This window comes from Talpa occidentalis, unplaced genomic scaffold, assembly GCF_014898055.3.
Source record: "Talpa occidentalis isolate TD23 unplaced genomic scaffold, MPIMG_talOcc4v2.1 talOcc4.9, whole genome shotgun sequence".
Taxonomy (NCBI): domain Eukaryota; kingdom Metazoa; phylum Chordata; class Mammalia; order Eulipotyphla; family Talpidae; genus Talpa; species Talpa occidentalis.
The window spans coordinates 111152183-111172235 of record NW_023605305.1 but is presented as its reverse complement, the minus strand read 5'-3'; the positions used below and the strand labels follow the sequence as shown (position 1 = coordinate 111172235).

Genomic DNA, 20053 nt, shown 5'->3' with positions numbered 1-20053 from the left:
AGGTAGATCTACTGAAATACACTGCTGAGGGAGCAGCGGGGAGACAGGAGAGGTCTGCTGTGCCATGTGGATTGCTCCCTGGCCAGGGATCAAACTCATGCTTCAGTGGCTGCAAATAGCTTCATAGTGCTGCGCCTTAACCCCTTGTACCACCAGGGATGCCCCCCCCCCCCGGATCCCCTATCTCCAAAAGACACACACTTGGTTTTTGTCTGCCTTCATTGCAGAAAAGGATGATTTGTCTTGAATTGGGATCTATTACTTTCCTTCTCCTTGCTCCGAGAAGAAAATGGAAGCTCATTCATTCATTGTCTTAGGCTTTTGTTCAAAAGGAACACATTCCTCTTCTCGGCTGGCTGTGATAAAGAGCTTATTGTCTGCATCTCATCAGAGCTGTCCTACAGGAACACTGCAACGTCTGCCATTTCAGCATTCCTTACTAAAGCACCTGATTTGAATTTCTTATTTGCACTTTCACTGTTTGTGGTGTTGCAAAGTGAAGAGGTGAGTGGCGGCTGCCCGCCCACCCATACTCTGGTTCTGCCGCTTGTCCTGCTGAACTGGTGCATGACCTTCAGCAAGTCACTTAATTGCTCTAAATCTCAGTTTTCTCATCTGTAAAATAGGCAGAAACATAAATGTCTATAGGGTTGCTGTGAGCATTCAATTAAATAATCCACAGCAGTGTCCTATGCTGGATACACACCCTGAGATACATCCATTCTGGAAACTTTCCCAGCTGTTCAGCTAATTAAGCAAATGGACACACAGTTCCTTTTCTTTCTATTCAAATGGAATTGTACATTATTCAACACGTTGGCTTCTCATTAAATTATCTAGCCTGGGCCTTTTGCATAACTCTGTGTATGTGTGTGTGTGCGTATGCACACACCCCTCAATCTTTGCAAAGGCCGTCTAATAGCCCCCAGGCAGAGGCCACACAATGGAGTCAATTTCCCTTTGTTAGTCATCTAGATTATGTCTAATTATTTATGATGATCAAGCCCATGGCCGCGGATATCTTTATTTCTTTGTGCATCTGTGGACATATATTTCTAGAACTGGGATTGCTGATTTGCTAAGTAAGCACATTATAAAAATAAAGTGGACAAATTTGCCTTTAGAAATCAGGCACCAATTTACACTTCAAGAGCAGTGTGTAAAAATGCCAACATTTCACCCTCCCCTCCCCTGCACCAAGCATGTCACACCTTTCCTACTGTCAGTGTGTAAGGTGATTTATTGCACATTTCTCAAAGTCCATGGCAAATGGAATATTTTTCTTTTGACTGCATCTTTATAATCTTTGTGATTCATGTTTTTGGTGATTATTACTATTAGTTTGTTCATGTTTTTTCTTATAGGTTTATAAATATTCTTTGATAATTAAGGTAACTAACCTTTATTTTCCCAGTTTGAAATATACCTTCTTACTTTGTATAGACAAAAAGGGTGTGTGTGTGGGCATGAGTTTGAGCATGCATATATGCCTCAGTCCTACAGTTTAAGATTTTGGAGTTATCAGTCTCTTTACATCCTCTGATTTTGTGTTTTGATCAAGTTGCTTTCCAAATGTGGTATCTCTATCCCCGGGGGTAGTGCAGGCAATTGGAGGGTGTCAAAGTAGAAGAGTGTTAATAAGATGTAAGGTTTGTAAATAATTTACTTTTTTAAGATCTAAGATTTTTAAGTAATTCACTATTTTAAAAAAGGACAAGGCTTTCAGCTAACTTCCTGGAAAGGGTGTATAGCCCAAAGAATGTCTGTCCTCGTCAGGGCAGAAACCTACCCAACTCCACGGAATGTGTTGTGCGCATGAATTCCATCCTTCTGTGTGTCACAACAGGAAGAAAAAGAACTAGTTCCTAGCACAGGGATTGAACAGATGTGAAGAGCACATGACTGTCTCAATGCCGGGATATGAGCTGCAGGTGGTGCCCAGGAAAGCCAGAAGTTCCCCGCACACTTCTGTGAGCCACTCACCTGTGAGGCCACAGGCCCTGATGGCATTTTCCACCAGCTTCCGTAATACCTGGAGGACTTTGGCAGGCACAATGTCCCCCTCAATGTTCACATCATCCTCGTGCCACTGCCACAGGCTCTTCACAAACTGCTCTACTGCCAGCCACTGCTGCAGAGCCTCGGGGTCACGCAGAGGGCAGGGCAGCCTGGCGCCCTGCAGGGTGTAGTACCGCCAGCGCTGCTCCCGGGCCTCCCTATACCCTGCCAGGCCTTTCACCGGCACAGTGACGAGGAACTGGCAGGGGCCTAGAACCTGGGAGAAAACAGGACAAGTGAGAGTCCACATACTTGGGAGGCAACAGAAAGCTTCAGCAAGCTGACCCCTGAGCCAAGTCTCTGGGTTAACTCAGCGTGAACAGCTGCTCCTGCTGGTTATAGGATGACCCCATCTTTGTCCTGCCACTAACCCACTGTACCCTGCAGGCATGGAAATTAACTCACTGAGTCCTGGCTTCTGTGAATCTGCAAGGAAAAGGTAAACTGGACCTGGAACTCAGGGGCAGGCAGCTAATGTTTGGGGGAGAAGGTAAAACAGGGATGGAACCAGCATTCACTGAGTTTCGCACATCCTGAGCCCAGCAGTCCTGACTTGATCTTCAGGGCTGCATGTGAGGGTGCTTTATTAGCATTTTCCAGATGAGGAGCCTAAAGCAGAGAGGGGCTCCCAGATCTCAGTGATATGGCCAATAAATCGTAGAGCTAGAAATTTGAGCTTAGGAGTTAGGACTTCCAATGGTTTCTTCGGCGATGGTTTTCTATCCTGCTCTACCTCAGCCAAGCATGCGTGACCTGGTATGGCTGGAAGCTCTGGCGTAATAAAGGGTGGGAGAGGAAAAAGAATGATGTAAATGCCTTCTTTTTTTTTTTTTTCCTCCTGTACTGATGACCCAAGGCCAGTATTAGTGATTAATCCTTAAAAATCAAAGGTGAAATGAAGTGATTTGTTGAGACAGTGTGACTACTGAGGTTTATCTAAGTTGAATGGGAAAACATGAATACTCAATCTACCCCCTTCCTTTCTATAGGACCCAGCTAAGCCCGGGTCAGCAGAAAGTGGCCAGGGCCAGAGTCCCAGGGATAAACTGGTCAGCAGGGTAGTAGCACCCAAGGGAACTTGACCTTTGACCACATTGCATGACAGCTCACTCCACCCTGCACCTTTTCTGCCAGTCAGCTGTTCATGCAGAGGAGCCGCCTCTTTTCATGGAAAGTTCTGACAATGGCGTTTGTTAACCTTTGCCTTGGGCCCAGGCCTGGCTAACTCAGAGGTGAGCAGGTGACCAGCAACAACTGGTTCTGTCTCATTTTTAGAGAACAATAGTCTGATGCTTAAGATGATGGGTTCACGTGATTTCTGGTGTCCGTAGAAAGTTTATGAGATAAAATAGGGAGGGGTTGGATCTAAACTATAGCATACAACATCTGTACACTATTTAAACCTGCTCGCTGTGAGCCCAGAAGCATATCTACTAAGCTGCCAGGCATGTAAAGGTGCTTAATAAATACTTGCTGAAAAGTCATGATGTATTTTTTTCTATTTTCAAGTAAAAATGAGTCGTGACTTTTCCAACAATCCAATAAAATGGAAGTAATCTTTATATGCCCCCTGTAACTATGTTTAACACTGCACATGTGGGACATGATATGTATTCTTGGAAGATATATCTTAAACAATGAATTCTAACTGAGACTGTAGAAGGAAGTTTCTTGGGTATAGTTCTAGAAAAGTGAGGCTGTGTTTCTGTTCCTCATCACTGGTCTATATTTGTGTAATTTAGGTTGGGCTGGGCTGGGCTGGTGGGTGTGGGTAGATCATGTTCTGACATCCCAAGATTCAATTTAGTTTTACAATCTTCACTCTGGGGTGAATTTTTCAAGATCTGGTTCTGCTCCCACATCCAGAAGTTCTAGAATATTGTCCTGTGCCCACTAATTGTGAAATGTACTGGACAGCAATGGACCTCTGTTCAGGTGCTAATCATTTTTCTCATTCATTCATTCATTCACTCATTTGTTCGAGTGGAGTGTCTACACAGACCATATACCCTGCTGGTTGCTGGAGATGCAGTCATCAAAAATGTAATCCTTCCCTTATAATCAAGAAACTGAGTCTGGTGTGAGAAATATGGCATAAATACATTTCAATTTAACACCAGGGAGAAGAATTTTTATGTGTCATAAAAAAATTAAGGTAAAAGGAGTATGGGGGTTTGGAACCAAGGGCAGACCTACTTCTCTCATCTCTAAAAGGGAGAGAACTGTAATGCCTGTTTCATAAAGTTGTTTTCAGGGTCAAGTGAGATCATTCTGTGACATGGCTTTGCTTCCACTTCGGGGTGATAGGAATTCTTGTTGCCCACACTGGCCCTGGTCACTTAGAGCTCTACGGGGTTTCTAGCAGGAATGCAGTTGTCCCAGCATTTTCTAAGGGCCTCCTCTTTCATGTCCCTCTTCCACTGACAATGCAGACTTTTATTTTCAACTATTTTCTCATCAACACCCTGGATTTCCCTCTACCCAGTCACCAATCTACTCCACAGATGCGCAATAAACAAACCAGTGCTTGGCTACACTTCAATCTCGCCATCAGAAGCTGGTTTTAGTTCTGGCTTTGGGGCTAATGTGACTTGATCAAGCCATTTGATGTCTTTGAGCCTCAGCTTCCCCATCTGCTATGTTATTTTATTTTTTTAAGATTTATTTATTTATACAAGAGCTGGGGTACAGGCCAGATATGCAGGAGGGTGAGAGGACTCACCAGAGACAGAGTGGGGAACAGAACAGGCAGACTGATGAAATACACTGCTGAGGGGAGCAGAGGGCGAGACAGGAGAGGTCCACCTCGCCATGTGGGCATCTCCGCTGCTGGCAGGGATTGAACCAGCACTGCAGAGGCTGCAGATAGCTTCACAGCGTGGTGCTCAACCGCCCGCGCTACCAGGGAGGCCCCCTCTGCCATGGGGCTCTGAGGCGAGTGAGACCCACTCACCTTGAGGTTCCCGTTGTACGTGTCGGAGTAAGGGACGGCCTGAAATCTCACATCCTGGTAGCTGATCTCTGTGGTCAGACGCTGGACGATTTTCTGCACCTCTTCCACAACTTGGGAAACCCACTGGCGGCGCAGGTCCACCTGAGTATGAAGGAAGAGCAAGGGCAGTTATTTCCCGAGCAGACCCTACAGCACTGGAGGTAGGAAGGAGGAGGCACGTGCTACAGTGGGTGACCAGAGGAGATGGGCTCAAAGCTCCTGCCTCCCAGCAGCTCTCCAGGGGAGTCAGTACCTTTGCATTCTTTTCTGAAATAGAAGCATTTGCTCAATATTTAAATAGTACCGACATGCAGTCGGTGCCATCCAGGTGCTGGGGTCCCCATAAACAAGAAAATGGCCAATAGGATTTTTGTGGGATATTTGTGCTCCAGTTGAAAATAGAAACTACGTGTATATGTGTACATTATCTACATACATGCATGTGCATATACATGCACAAACGTATAAATGTGTTTGTGTACACACAGATGTGTGTGTTTGCAATGTAACAGATATGAAAAGTCCCATGAAGAGAAATCAAATAGATAAGGGACTAGAGAGTAAGGGGCTGTTTTAGATGGGGTGGCCAGGGAAGGCTTCTCTAACGTGACATTTGGGTGAGCCTGACAACATCTTGGGAAAGCTAATTTCAGACCCCTAAAAGCTTGAGGGGTCAGCAAGGATGTCACTGGGGCCAAGCCTGGTAAAGGAAAGAAGGGTGCTAGGAGAAGAATCTGGAAAAGAAGGCAGGGGTCTGGCCTTCCTACGGGACAGTGAGACTACCCTGAGGGCTAACAATCCTGGTGTCCAGCATGGCAACTGTTAAATAATATAACAGGTAAATGTGCAGATGATTTTTTGCCACTTATGTTGTCAATAAATGATGGTTCTCTGTTCTCACTCCCTACTTTTGCTACTAGACTCATAAGAAAATGAGTTACCAGACCCATAAAAAATGTGTTTTTTCTGACCCTCTACAGAAATGGAGTCCAAGATCCATACGGGAAAATACCCACATGAAATTGAACACCAAAATAGTGATACCTTAAAGATACTAAGAGTATAGGGAAATAAATGCCTGTAGGAAATACCAAGGAACTCTTAGTAAACCCCAGGAGAGACAGAAAAATCCAAATGAAGAAGAAACAAGGAGTCTGCAGGGATTTCTGACAAGGAGGAGCCCTTTGACGCCCACAGGGCACCTACAGAAGCTCTGGCCACGGAACTTCTGCAGAGACCACTGGGGCCCTACCGGGAACAGCTGAAGCCATCATTGATGAATTTATGTGCAATGCCCACCTAGGAATCTGTATATTCCTTCTGAGTGTTTGTATCATGGCTGTTTCTATAAATTTGAGAGTAATTCAAGACCCCCATTAACTGTTCAAGGAAATTTAAAAGAAAGCCCAAGTGAATTGTAGATGGTCCAGCCCCTGTGGAAAGTAGTATGGAGGTTTTGCAAAAGATTAAAAGTGGACCTGCCATATGACCCAGCAATTCCACTCCTATGTATCTACCCAAAGAACACAAAAACACTAATTCAAAAGGAAACCTGCACTTCTGTGTTCACTGCAGCATAGTTTATAATGCCCAAGGTGTGGACACAACCCAAGTGCCTAAACACAGATGAGCAGATCAAGCGGATATGGTAGATATACACAGTGGAATACTATGCGGCGATCAAAAAGGATAAACTCATGCCATTTGCAGCAACAAGGATAGAGCTGGAAGAGGTGATGCTAAGTCAAATAAACCAGCACATGGTGTCACTTATATGTGAAATAAGAGAAACCAAGTAAAGGGTCTGACAAAGACAAACTTTAAAACCAACCCTTGAAAGCTGATCATAGAGCTGAGGAATCCAAAGGGAGGGGTGAGAACAGATGGGAAGAGAGCACAATGGACTGGGGTGGAGGACCATGGGTGTGTCAGTGGTGTGTGCTGTGGACTAGGGTGGAGGACCATGGGTGTGTCAGTGGTATGTGCTGTGTAAACCACACTTGAAGGGGCATATTCTACACTTCCAAGATAATACTAACAGTCAACCAATGATATGTTAATAAAAATGTTTATATTTAAAAAGTTGAAGTTAAAAAGAGATTGGTTTTTCTAAGCTGAGTCACCAACTAGTCCAGTTACCTGGACCTCTTATATCCCACCAACCATCAAACCAACTGTGATGGACACAGAACACAAATGTGCATGACATCTACTTGCACACGTGTTGTACATCACAGAGTAAGTTAATCAGTGCACATTTATTTAGCACCTGCTATGTTTGGGGCACTCTCGGACATGCTAGGGCACAGCATTGAGGAACACAGACAGTGCAGAAACTTACAGCAGTGGGGAAGACAGATATACGTGCAGAATTAAAACGTGGGGGCCACTGAAGGGGAGTGGGGGGGTCACCGGGTCCAATGGGGCAGTTGGCCTAGTCTGCACCTGAGGCCAGTTTATATATATCCATCTCCACACTAAGGTCTGCCTTGAAAAACGAATATCCTTTATGTACTTAGGAGTAATGGGAAAGAGGTCGAGGTCTCTGATTTGAGGAGCTTACAATCTCATTGGAAATAATGCTCTACAAGAAATTGTCTTTTCAAAATTCACAGGTCTTACCTGAACTTAAATAGATTGATCACGTCTATGGTGACTTTTAATATCACCTTTTTGCCACGAGCAGCCACTCACCCCTCTTCGTATGTCCATCTTGCTACGCTGGCCATGGGGTAAGGGGCCGATTTGTAAATGATCAAGATTCTGCATCTTTCAGAGTTAGCAGTGGAAGAGAGAGGTGGCCACACCCCTCTCTTCCACACAGTGGAAGAGAGGGGCTGGCCATTCGCCATGTCAACATGAAAGAAAATGCTTTCAGAGGCCTGTGAGCAAGGGACTCCCATTGGCTGGGATTCAACTCTGTTTGACCACTTTTTGCTGGTCTGGCATACATGTTGTCAAGGTGTTGACAGATGAGATAATAAGGCAAGACAAATAAACAGGCAGTTAAATCCACAGCAATCTGGTGCTGGGCTGAGGTTTACAAAAGATGCTATGGGAACACAGAGAAGGAACTCCATTAGTTTGGAGGTTGGCATAGTGTACGGAGTCGTATCTTGAAAGATTAGTAGGAGTAGCTTAGAAAGAGAAGAGCATGAAGAATGCTCTGGAAAAATCTAGAAAATGGCAGATATCTAGCATGAGGAGACGGGGGAACTGAAATTGTCCATACACTGTAGGCGCAGCTTACCTTGCAGGAGAATGGTGATGTGGGAGAACAAGGAGCAAGAGGTTTTAAGAAAAGAAAGGACGAAGGACTTTGAGAACAAAGTCAATAGTAAGTGGCTTAAGACCTGGAAAATGTCCCAGGAGCCTGGAAGATGAGGGATGTGTTCGGGGAAGCGGTGGGCACTAAGCCAGACTGCAGAGGGTTGAGAGTGAATGGGACACAGCAGTAAAGAAAGAGTCAAACAACTTTTCCAAGAAGGTTGGCTAGGGACAGAACATGAAAACCAAGGACGCTAACAGTTGTGTTTTGTTTTGTTTCAAAGGAACACACCAGTTTGAACATGTTTAATGGCTGAGAGAAAAGAGTCCGTGGAGAAGGAAGAGGCAGCAGAGAGCAAAACCACCGAGCAAGGATTTCCCGGTCAGGAAGACTTATGCAAATCCAGAAACACCGGGAGGAATTTACAGGAATTTACCTCTGAGTGTCAAAAGGAAAGAAAGCCGGTGCAAATAGAGACAGAAGGAAATGGTAGGAACTGGAGTGATTTCCTGTCTGATAACCTTTTTCTTTTATAGAGTAGGAGACAAGGCAGCGTGCTGAGATGAGGAGGAGAGGAGATGGTAGGGGCCTTAGGGCGACAGGCTGCTGAAATAGCTTCTTGAAGCAACTAGGGACTTTAGGGGTGCTGATGTTGAGATTCCAGGCAGCCCAAGACTCAGCACAGAGGGGTCCACGAGGCTGCAGGACCTCAGCCCTCCAAAGGGAACCAACAGCTGAGGAGCTGAGATCAGAGTTGGCTGGCCAAGATCTGCAGAAAGATGAAAGAAGGAGGGAGGCCATGTTCTCCAGCCGGGGCGGAGAACAGACAAAGCTTCTTGGGTGGATACTGGGATACAATTCAGGGACCGGAAATCTGATCACGTCGAGCAGGGAAATGCAGGGCTAGTAGGCAGGACATGGCCGTCAGAGCAGTGGGAAACAGTATTCTCCACTAATTCATTTCTCAGAATGTGAGAAAGACAAAAGTTAACCCTCAAGATCTCCAAGTCCATTGGTGAGTCCACAGGACAGTGCTGAAAGCTTTTGTTTCCTGAGTTAATAACCCTACAAAAGATTCATCATCCTATGGATGCCATCAAGTCACTTTTAACTGATAAAATCTTGAGAAAGTATGTGTGTCTGTGTATGTATACACACACACACACACACACACACGCAATGAGTTGCCTATTGGGAAAAGTTCTCTCTTCTATAAGCTGTATCTTCCCTAGATGGTGGAATTTTCTCACTGGGCAGGACAAGACCACACACTACTCGGAAGACACCTGTAATCTCTCCCTCATTACACAGGGTTAGCAACTCATCTTTATGGCCTGTTTTGATTACTGAAGATGAAAATCAGAATAAGGGAATATTTTGGGGGGCCTAGAGCCACAGGTTCTGGTTTGGATTTTCTTCCTTCATTGTTTCTGCTGAGGATCTTAGAATTGGGAGGGATCTCAGAAACTTGTCTGGTGTGACTTTACCGAAGGCCAGAGTGACAAGGTGGCTCTCCTGACGTCACACAGGCCATTAACAAAACTGGACCTAAAGCAACTCCTTTCTCCTGGTGTGGCACACCCTCCAGGAGAAGCCCCAGTGGGAATACCTCTCTGCCCTCTTCCCGAACCCAAACATGCCCTCCACTGGGGGCAAGCCTGGTGAAATAAAAAGTCCAGAGTCTCCATTACTTGGGCATCCTTGACTGTGCTGGATTTCAGGGGCACATAAAGACAACAGATAAGGTAGAGCTCGGCATCGATGCAGGACTTGACAATGGTTGTGCATGAGAGCCTGCCCTGGCAAAGGCCTGAGCCATCAAGCGCTGCCACTGGAGTCTGTTAGGTGACGGGCAGCCTCTTCCTGCCCACAATCCTGGTCTCACCTCCTACAGTTGGTTCTTGCCTATTTGGCTCTCAGCCACTTAGCAGTGTGGAGGGTTTTGTGCTGGAATTTCCCAGGCTCAGTCCTTTGTGGCTCTTAACTGCAGGTTATGCATAACCCAGAAACCCAAAGCTGTTCCCTCCTATTGTCCTAACTATGGTCAAGCAGGATAGAAGAAGAAGATTCTATTTTAGGGTATGGAAAAGGAGGGCTTGGGGCCTGAGGCCACTTGGCAGAGAGGGATTTGATTGTGGTGAAAGAAGAGGCTCTATCCCAAGTTGAGATCTGTTGCAAGTTGAACCCAGAATCCCTCTATTGCCTCTCAAGCAAGACACCAGTTGCAGACTTAGGGCAGCTTTGCCATCAGATTTTCTTCATGGCAAAACTCGGAAAGAAATCTAAGGCAGAGCATATGATCACCTAAGAAGACAGAATCAAAACACATTCAATCCAAGTTTGATCAGTGCCTGTTCAGACCTCACCCCCAGGTGAACAAAGGTATGTTTTTCTTTTTAAAAATTGCATTTGTAGCTATATCAGGGCAAAGGGAAAAAATGAATTTTATTAACCAAGCACACAATGCTAGACATGGTTCGGTCTTCTAGCCCAACCCTTCCATTGCACCTATCCCAGAGAAGCAATGCAGAGCTTGCCAGCATGCAAATTCATCATTGCAATTAAGCAGCATTAATGCAAAACAGTCATCAGAGGCACCCTTGGGAAGTGCCAACCCTGTAGCTTATATACATGTGCCCTCTGGTAGAAGACTGGATAAATGATGCCGGATAGACACGCCATGAAATTCTACCCAGCTATAAGCCAAGATGAAATTTGGCCATTTGCAGCAAAGTGGAAGAATCTTGAGGGGTTTATGTGAAGCGAAGTTAGCCAGAAAGATGAAAAAAAAATATTGAATTATTTCACCTAATCGGGAATATAAGGAAACAAAGTAAATGAACTGGTAAAAACAAAATGAAAATCAACTAATAGACATTGATCATGAAACTGAGATTAGGAGGAGTGACAGGCAGATGTAGGGTGGTGGGGGGTATTTTTTGCTTTTGCTTTTCTTTGTTTTTCTCTTCAAAAATAAAAGCCAAAATAAAGCAATTCTTGAGAGTCCTCTCCCAAAGGCACTTGTATTCACATCTGCATACTAAATCTGATAAGAAATCAAAAGAAAGTGCCATCTATTTGGGGGAGCCCCTCTTGCAGGGCACACCCACGTGGCCACACATGCCCCCATCCCTACAGACTACTGGCTTCTCCTCCCATCCACAGGGTGAGGTCCACTGTCCTATGTGCCACTTACTGCTATAAATAGCTCAAGTTTGTAGACAATTTACTGTTGCAAATACAAATTAATAAGAATTCAAGGTTATTCCTGATAATAACATCATTCTGACTCATATGCATTCTCATGTGCTTTCTTGAGCAAGGGGTTGAGCGGCAACACAGAACTGCTTGCCAGGAATGTTCACGCAGGCCTGGTTACCCCCCTGAGCATGTGGTCTGTGCTAATGTTACGGGGGAAAAAGCTGAGAACTTCAGACAACAGGAATTCAGACTTGAATGCTGAGTTGCATTAAATCCAATAATCAAAGGGTTTTTTTGTTTGTTTATTGTTAAATACAGACACAGTCTCTGTCTTCCAGGAGTTCATAATTTAAAGGGTGGACACAGACAAGTCCAAGTCACATCATCTGCCCATCATTTCAGACTAACTCTCCCATAAAGCTGATGTTTGGGCTGCATGGGGGTTGTGGACCTCACACGTGGCAGGGGCTTAACCACAGGGGCACTGAGCAGCAGAGACCAACCAGCTTGCCCTCATGCAGGGGTCTTCAAAAGGGCCAGTGCCTTATATAATCTTTTAAGGTAGATACTATAATGGTGCCCATTTCACAGATAAGCAAACTAAAATTCAGAAAGTGTAAGGAATTTGCCCAGGGACCCAGCTCAGGAAGTGGGGATTCTGAAGTCCATGTTCAAGGCCATGCCCTGTCTCTCCCTCCCCAAGGGGAAGGCCACAGAAAAAACTCACCTAGATGCCTAAAGGGGGCTTCCATAGGCTGGAAGCCACCTCCCCCACCCTTTCTCTATTAAACCCTCCGCATGCCCTAAGGCTTCCCACACCTCTTTCTCTGTTTTGTTTTGTTTTCCCTTTATTGCAGTCTTAAGGCTTGCCAGGTATTGCATTAAGCATTTGTCTGCCCAAACATGGAACTTCCACCTTTTACCTTTGGACTTAAGTGAAAAAGCTGCAGGTGGGTTAGTTCCCCATTAAAAGTACTCCAAACCCCGGAATTCTCACTTAGCCAGCCACATGCTGGGCCTGTGTTTTGGGTGCAGTGTTTTGCACAACGCAGGTGTTCAGAGCGTGTTTATGGGAATACAGACAAGGGTGAGCAGAGGAAATGTGGCTCTAAAGTGAAAGACAACACTGAAATCTCAGCATGATCTAGCTCTGTGACTTGGACAAGATATTTAATCCACACGGGCTTTTGTTTGCTCCTGTGTAAAAATGAAGGTCACAGGCCCTGTCGCCTTGCTGATGATTAGAGTAACGAGCTTCTGTGTCCGTCACAGTTGGCAGCACCTTATCCTACTTGTGCATTATCTTCAGCCAACCCTGAAGATGATTCTCACCACACACCACACATGGGCAAAGATAACATGTGAATGTTAAGAGGAATAAAAATAGCAAGGCACCATGCTTTCCTCCAGAACCTTCCAAGGAACAGAACAATATAGTATGTCAGGTCCCACCCAAGAGCATCAGGGGAAGCTGTCCAGGGCTCACTACATAAACACGGTCAGTAATGATTATGATGGGGTTCATGGCAGAGCGAGAACATTTTGTGCTGGGCAGTCAGGGAATCTTTCTTGAGAAAGTGGGTGCTGAGCTGAGTTTGAAAGTGTGTAAGCCACAGAAGTGGAGGGGAGAGAGGATCTCTCCCCTGGGAGTGGGGAGGATGGAGTTAGGGCCTGAGACCTGGGGTACTTCTTATGAGGCAAGAGTAGTAGATGCATCAACCAATGCAGGCAAAGCAGGAGCCCCACAGGAACAAGGAAGGGAGTGGGGCATGTGCCAGGCCCCCAGCTTTGGCCCCTGAACCCTGAAGTGAGCCCCTTTTGGCCACCAGGCTCTCAGCTGCAGCCCCTGGTTGCCAGGCAGGAAACTGGGCTCTGCAGTTACTAGATTTGCTGAGTTTTCCTTTTCCAGATAAGACAGGAATCAGGATTTCTATGCAAAATGTTGCTGTTTTGAAATGTTTGTAATAAATTTAAATAATGTAACATACTCTGCAGGCCAAAGAAAATGCGTGTACAGGGTGGATTCAATGTTTAGAATTCTGCTATTGGCAGTGTAGGGAATTAAAGGGGAGAAAGATAGAGCATTCTCTGAAAGCCTGGCTAAAATATTTGGACTCTTTTTTTTCTTTTCTTTTTTTTTCAGAAAGCACAGGACTGTGAGAAAATGCCAGCCGACATTCCTTCCATCTAGAGGTCCCCAAAGGAGAAATGATTGGAAGTCATTTTGTTTATGATTTTTATCATGTAAGTGTCCCCTGTTTATCTTTCTCCATGGGTTTGCCTAATAAATCAACTTTTCTGGTCACTCTGATAATGACCTCTGCTTTGTTGATGTTAAGGCATGAAAGCCCTAAATCAGCCCCTAAATCTTAATTTAAATGATTTTGTTGAAAGGGTGGCTCTGTGCCCTCGTAGCACCAAATGGAAAAGCTTATTAAATTAGATAGTATTAAGTAGATAATATTCAACATTCTAAGAGCCTATAAAGGGGAATTAAATTAGTTCCTAATTAATGTACACTAAAAATATACCGACATATTTTTTAATCCAACAGTTTTATAGCTTTCAAAATCTTTGCCTCCATTGCATTTCCTCTCTTTCAGCGACCCCACTGCCATCCTATTATCACACCCACACCAGCATGGCCCCGGGCTGGAGCCCCAGCCCACACCCTGTCCTCACCCCACACTGGGCACCCAGCATGCCTCAAAGACAGGACTGAGGGGGAGTAAGTCCCTAAAGACCAGTACAGAGCTGGCCTTGGCTTCCTGGGGAGCATTTGTGTGTGGCTGGAAGTAGCCTGAAGTTCTTTCCTGAATCAGGTTGGTGCAGTAGCAGGACTGGAGGGGTGAGGAGGGACAAGGAAGCGTGTGGAAGGTAGGGTGGGGGAGTGTCTGGGGTGTGGAGGGGTAAGGAAGAGAGAGAAGGGATGAGAAGCCTGAGGGGTGGTGAGGAGGGTGAGGAGCTGTGTGGAAGAGCCCAGGCTGTGCTCACCTTACTCAGCAGACAATCTTCGAAGTTTTCTGCAGTCAGGGATTTCATAGCTTCTTGTGCAGTTCTGAGCAGACAGCGGCTTCTCGGCTTGCTTCCACCCGGGACCCGCGCCGGGGGGCGTCTCTGGGTGCTGACGTTCCCAGGGCGTGTGCACATGGACCAGAGGCTTGCCTTCTCGATTCTTCACTCAAATTCTAATTTCTCAAGTGTCAGCATACATCTGTCACTCTTTGGAGAATTTTAAAAAGAGAGAGAGAATATTCAAAAAGGAGAGTCGATGAAATTGGATTCGAGTCCAACCTCATTTTACTCCATTTAGCTCTCTTAACTGGGGCTTTGGCCAGAGGGCCATTTCCAGGTTGTTGTTCCCGTGCAAATACTTAAAAGTTCCAGTCAAGTCAGAAATGCCCCGCCATTGGCTTCTGCCCACCTCTTTTGCTCTTGTGCGGTACCAGATGAACACGGAGGGCAGGATTTTATATCAACTTGTGCTTAGCCTGTTGACAGTAAATATCCCCTGCCCTCTAACCCAGAAAATCCCAAAGCTTGATTTACTGTCTTTACAATAAACAAACAGGAAACTGTCAAACAACCAGCCAGGCACCATCATGACGCCCCCAAACCAGTGGTCAGTCTTGCCAGGCAGATGAGCACAGTTTGCACGTGGAAAGCTCCCTCTCCCCAAAGGAAATGCAGAAAATGCAGAGCAGAGGCACAGGGGCTCAGGCAGACTTGCACCAGGCACCCAGGAACGAGAGCACCGGATCCCTTGCTCACCTGCTGACCTTTAAATATAATCTCCCTCTTCCCACTTGAAAGCTGGCAGTAAAAATAAAGCAGTGTAAACAGGCCCCTTGAGAGTTGAGGAAACACTCACGTCTGCTTTTGCCAGCAAAACCATGTTGGAAAACCGCTCAGGCAGTAAATTCCCAGTCTGGCTGGCTGGGGCTGGATTTATTATAGAAAAGAAAAAAATTCACAATGGCCAGGTAAACATCAGAGTCTGCTATCAGGTGATTTCAAGAAATGACAGCATTTCTGGAAGGCCAGCTCATTTCTGAGAACTGTTGCAGAGGCAAGTGTCTGCCCAAACCCTCCCGGGAGGGCTCCCTCTGAGTGCTCAGCTTCTGTGGGGTGCCTGGGCCTTGCCACTCCGGGAGCCTCGTCATTTGCATACTGGCCCATCCTCTGCCCCATTGAAAGCCTCCTCAGAGGCCAGACAACTGTGGCTCCGCCTCCCCCCCCCCAGGAGTCCCAGCCCACAGTGCAACGCCCCAAGGCCTGGTGAGCATCTCATCTGCAGACTGAGGCCAATCAGTGGCGACCCCTCCCCCATCCTGCTCGGATTTTCCAGTTTTTTCTATTTGTAATTCCAAACATCCTTCTTTTCATCTCAAATGCTCCCAGTGTTTCAGAATCCTCTTCCCTTGGCTTCCTGACCATCGGCCAGTCATTCCAAACTGTCAGTTTTTCCACAAACAGAACAAGAGCCTCTCTCTCTGAACTTCTTGCAAGTCAGAATTCTCTCCCCTCATTTCCAGCTGCACCAAATTCCTCCTCTCTCTCCCACGTGCTCTTGTTTTTGTCCTTCCTCCTGCTGTGGCTGTAATCATTAACTCCAGGGGCTCCTTCCTCAGGTGTGGCTTTTCCATCCATCCTCAGGTTACCCAGACACCTGTCATTCCATGCACAACTTTCACCATATTGAGCCCGCGGATGCCCTACCTTGATTGTCCGGGCGGGCAGCTAATCAGAGTGTTCTGGAACTCCTCTCGCAATGGAGCCCGGAGCTGTTGCCAGATGTGAGAAGGGGGAGCAATGGACAGGCTGACAGAGATACCTGGCAGAGAGGAAGAAGCATGAGCTTAGGAGCTGACTACAGTCAATTTCGCCTGGTTCCTATGCCAGGAAAGAGGGGCCTGTGTGTGCACAGCCCAGCTCCTTACTGCATGAAAGAGCTCCTCACGGGCAAAGGTTCCAAAGATGGGGCAGTCCCACAAATCCAGGCTTGCCGACTGGTTGGCAAAGACAAACCTTCTTTGTAGATAGAGATCTCTGGCTAATTGGATACTGGATCAGCAAATATTTATTGAGCAACTGTCTGCCTAGGGCGCTCTTGGGGCCACTGGGGGGGATTCAGAGTTAACTCATATTCTCTTCCTTTCTCAGAAAATAAATACTCTCATTCCGTGTGATTCACACTCAACGCAAGCAAATACATGTATAGCAGCTTTGCCTCAATTTCTGCTGTGAGGATCAAGATACTGTTTTTTAAAGGCAGTTTAACAAGGTATTTGAAAACTTAAAGCATCCAGGTGAGAGATCCTGGCAAGATGGTGTCACCTGGTTCACCAACAGAGGAGTTACTATTTTCCCAGTGGCCAGGATTTTGTCCCCAGAAGGGCTGATCCAAATCAATCTTAAATATGCAAATTTGTTGAAGTTCACCAACGATACAACTCTAGACTTCTCCTTTCTAGGATTTCCTTTCATCCTGAGGTGACTCTAATCTTACAGCTCAGAGGACCAGACAGAGCTCCTTGTCTGTGTTAGCAAGAAACCCCCACAATCAGCAACGAGGCAGGACCTCATCTGCTGTCTCTCCAGTGACAGCAGCACCTAACACACAACTTACTGCAATACAGACAGTGGTGAATATCTAATTAATGGCATTAAACATTAAAGTGAAATTCCTAGAGTAAAATAAATTTGTGATCTATAAAATCAGTTATAAATTATAAATTTAATTTCATACATGTACCTGTGAACTCTGAAATGACTGTCAGCTTTTATAGAAAGGCCTGATATAAAAGAAGTTAGCATGGTACTAGGCATTGGAGAGGGCCTTAATAAATACCTCTCTTCATACTCCATTTTCTTCCCAAAGGAAAAAAAGATCCTCCTTTTAATGTATGTGAGTGATTCTCTTAGTCTTAAGTCCTGGGTAAGATCTTTTACTATGTCTGCACAATTGTACCAGAGAGTCACTCTCCTGTCCTCTCATCAGTCTGATCTAGTCCTACTATAGACATAAAATAAAGTGATTGGTTCGTTTGGGAGAAGAATTAACAAAAATGGAAAGGATTAGGGAAATGTCCCTTGGAAAAATTCAGAAAAACAAACTCAAAACAAAGTAACAGGATAAGTTGTGCTTGTACCTGATGAAAATCAGTTCAGTTATGACAGCCTAGGGGGCTCCCTGGTGGTGCAGGGGTCAAAGACAATGCTATCAAAGCTGTTTCCAGCCACTGCAGCATGAGTTTGATCCCTGGCCAGGGAGCTACCCACATGGCACAGCAGACCTCTCCTGACTCACCCGCTGCTCCCCTCCGCAGTGTATGTCAGTAGATCTGCCTGTTCTGTTCCCCTCTCTCTCTGGTGAATCCTCCCACCCCCCACACCTCTGGCCTGTGCCCCAGTCCATGCATAAATAAATAAATCTTAAAAAAAAATGACAGCCTGGAACTATCAGGATGGCTGGGAATCTGCCCTACACTTAGAAAATGCCGTCAAGATTTTGGAATCCAAACATGCATTCATCCTTGTAAAATTCATGGCTTCCTCTGTCCATTTCAATAAAACTACATTATATCTTAGCTGCAATTATTATCCTAATACATCCTAAAAGAGAAGTCGAAGATCTCAAAACATGTGTATTTCTATAATACCAGTGGCCCAACCACCACATACAGCCTATGATGGAAAGAAATAATGAGAAATAGTGTTGTCATGTCTGGTTTTATCTGTAGCAAAGATGCCCTATATTAGCTGACAAAATAGTATATATGTTCAATAATCTCAGTTTGGGACAGGGGATGAGAGCCTCCCTAAATTTATTTCCCTCTCTCTATGTGTCTGTCATCCATATGTTCAGGCGTTGGAATATCACTCTGTATCTTTCTCATTTAAATGACCTATTCTGGAAGGCCACCCAGAATCTTATTTTTAACAGAAATCAGTTGGGGTTTTAATAAAACTCTCATTAAGACTTGGAAGACTCTTTATTTTAAAATTAAATAGCAAGACATGTTTCCTGTTTTATCTCTCCTATTTGGTAAAAAGAGCTGTATTTTCTTTTGGAACTTTTCCTTAAGTCAGAATACAAGTCTCTTCCTTCTCCCCTGAGGTCAAGTGAGGCATGTTTTTCATCTGGCACTACCAGGAAAACACTCAGAGTGAGGAAGGCGGTGTAGGAAGCAGAGAGAGGTCTGGTTTCAATAATTTGTTGTACCACCCAGCTACCTGGTGACTTTATTGAGTTGGTCACCTGTTTGTGTGATAGCTGAATTAGGGAGTGGAAGAAAGTTAATCATTGCTAGTTCTTGGGCATACAAGGGACTTCTCCTCCCTTCCCCACATTGCTCATGACACATGACAAATTTGTCTATTTTTAATAGTTAAAAGAGACCCAGAGAGAAGATATAGAAACAGAGATCAATGGAACAAAATAGAACGTCCAGAAACAGACTCACATAAATACAGCCATCTGATCTTTGACAAAGTGTAAACACAATTCAGTGGGAGAAAAGATATTCTTTTCAACTAATGGGTGTTGGAACAATTGGTCATCCAAAAGAAAAGAAATAAATCTTGATATAAAGCACACACCTTATATAAAGAGTAACTCATAATGGATCTTAGATCTAAATGAAAAGCATAAAGGTTTTAAAAGAGACATGGAATAAGTTCTTGTGGCTTAAGTAATGTGCTCTTAGAAATGAAACCAAACAGATGATCCATGTAAGAAAATAATTGATAAATTGGACTTCATCAAATTTAAAACTTTTTTTTCTTCCAAAGATACCATCTTGAGAATGAAGATGTAAGATAAAGACTAGGAGAATGTATTTGGAAACTACATATATAAAAAAAGACTTGTATCCAGAATATACAAATAATTCTCAAACTCAGCAATATGAAAACATATTTTCAAAATGGGTAAAAGGTGAGAACAGACATTTCCTCAAAGGATGACAAATAAGCACATGCAGAGATAGTCAATATCATTTTCCATTAGGGAAATGCAAATTAAAAGCATGATACCATAATTTACATCCTTGTTTGGTAAGGATGTTTTTAGTTTCATAAGAAATCAACAAAGGAACTGTACCATTTTCAATTCCTATGAGGAATGAATAAGAGTTCCTGTTGTTCCACACCCTCCCCAACACTTGGTACTATTGTGTTCTGAATTTTAGGCATGGTGATAGGTGAGAGATGGTATCTCACCGTTGTTTTGATTTGTTGATACATTGGTGTATTTCCCTAAAGATATAGGGCCGTGGAGCTTCTTTTATTTACCATTTGTATATCCACTTTGGTGAGGTTAAAGTCAGTTAAAACCTTTGAGCCATTTTTTAATTAGGATTTTTTGTTTTCCTATTTTTTGAGTTTTGAGGTCTTTCTACATTTTGGATGACATCCCTTTATCAGATTTGTCTGTTGCAAAATATTTCTCCCAGTCTTTAGCTTGTCTTCTTATTCTCTTGACATTGTATTTTACATAGCAGAAAATTTTAATAGAATCTAGTTCTTTTATA

At 44.6% G+C, this 20053-nt stretch overlaps 1 protein-coding gene and 1 long non-coding RNA gene across 6 annotated transcripts in view; one reads left to right on the top strand and one right to left on the bottom strand.

The window, feature by feature from the left end:
- Positions 1-20053, bottom strand: part of MAB21L3 (mab-21 like 3) — a 46339-nt gene that overhangs the window by 8475 nt on the left and 17811 nt on the right. For 3 of the 5 annotated variants that reach the window (XR_008550140.1, XM_037500223.2, XM_054690814.1), the window contains exons 2-5: positions 16239-16353; positions 14514-14741; positions 5012-5152; positions 1984-2275 (exon numbers count right to left, since the gene is read on the bottom strand). Coding sequence is in view for 4 of the 5 variants with exons in the window: in XM_037500223.2 (XP_037356120.1) it covers positions 1984-2275; positions 5012-5152; positions 14514-14669 (589 nt within the window). In the remaining variant the exon portion in view is untranslated. Of the gene's footprint in view, positions 1-1983; positions 2276-5011; positions 5153-14513; positions 14742-15290; positions 15646-16238; positions 16354-20053 lie in introns of those variants that run through there. The other 2 variants (XM_037500225.2, XM_037500224.2) reach the window with 2 other exon arrangements.
- On the top strand, positions 1834-17228 carry LOC119236399 (uncharacterized). Its single transcript, XR_005123048.2, has 5 exons — positions 1834-2497; positions 8602-8807; positions 13663-13763; positions 14123-14341; positions 16683-17228. It is a non-coding gene; the product is annotated as an uncharacterized LOC119236399 (long non-coding RNA).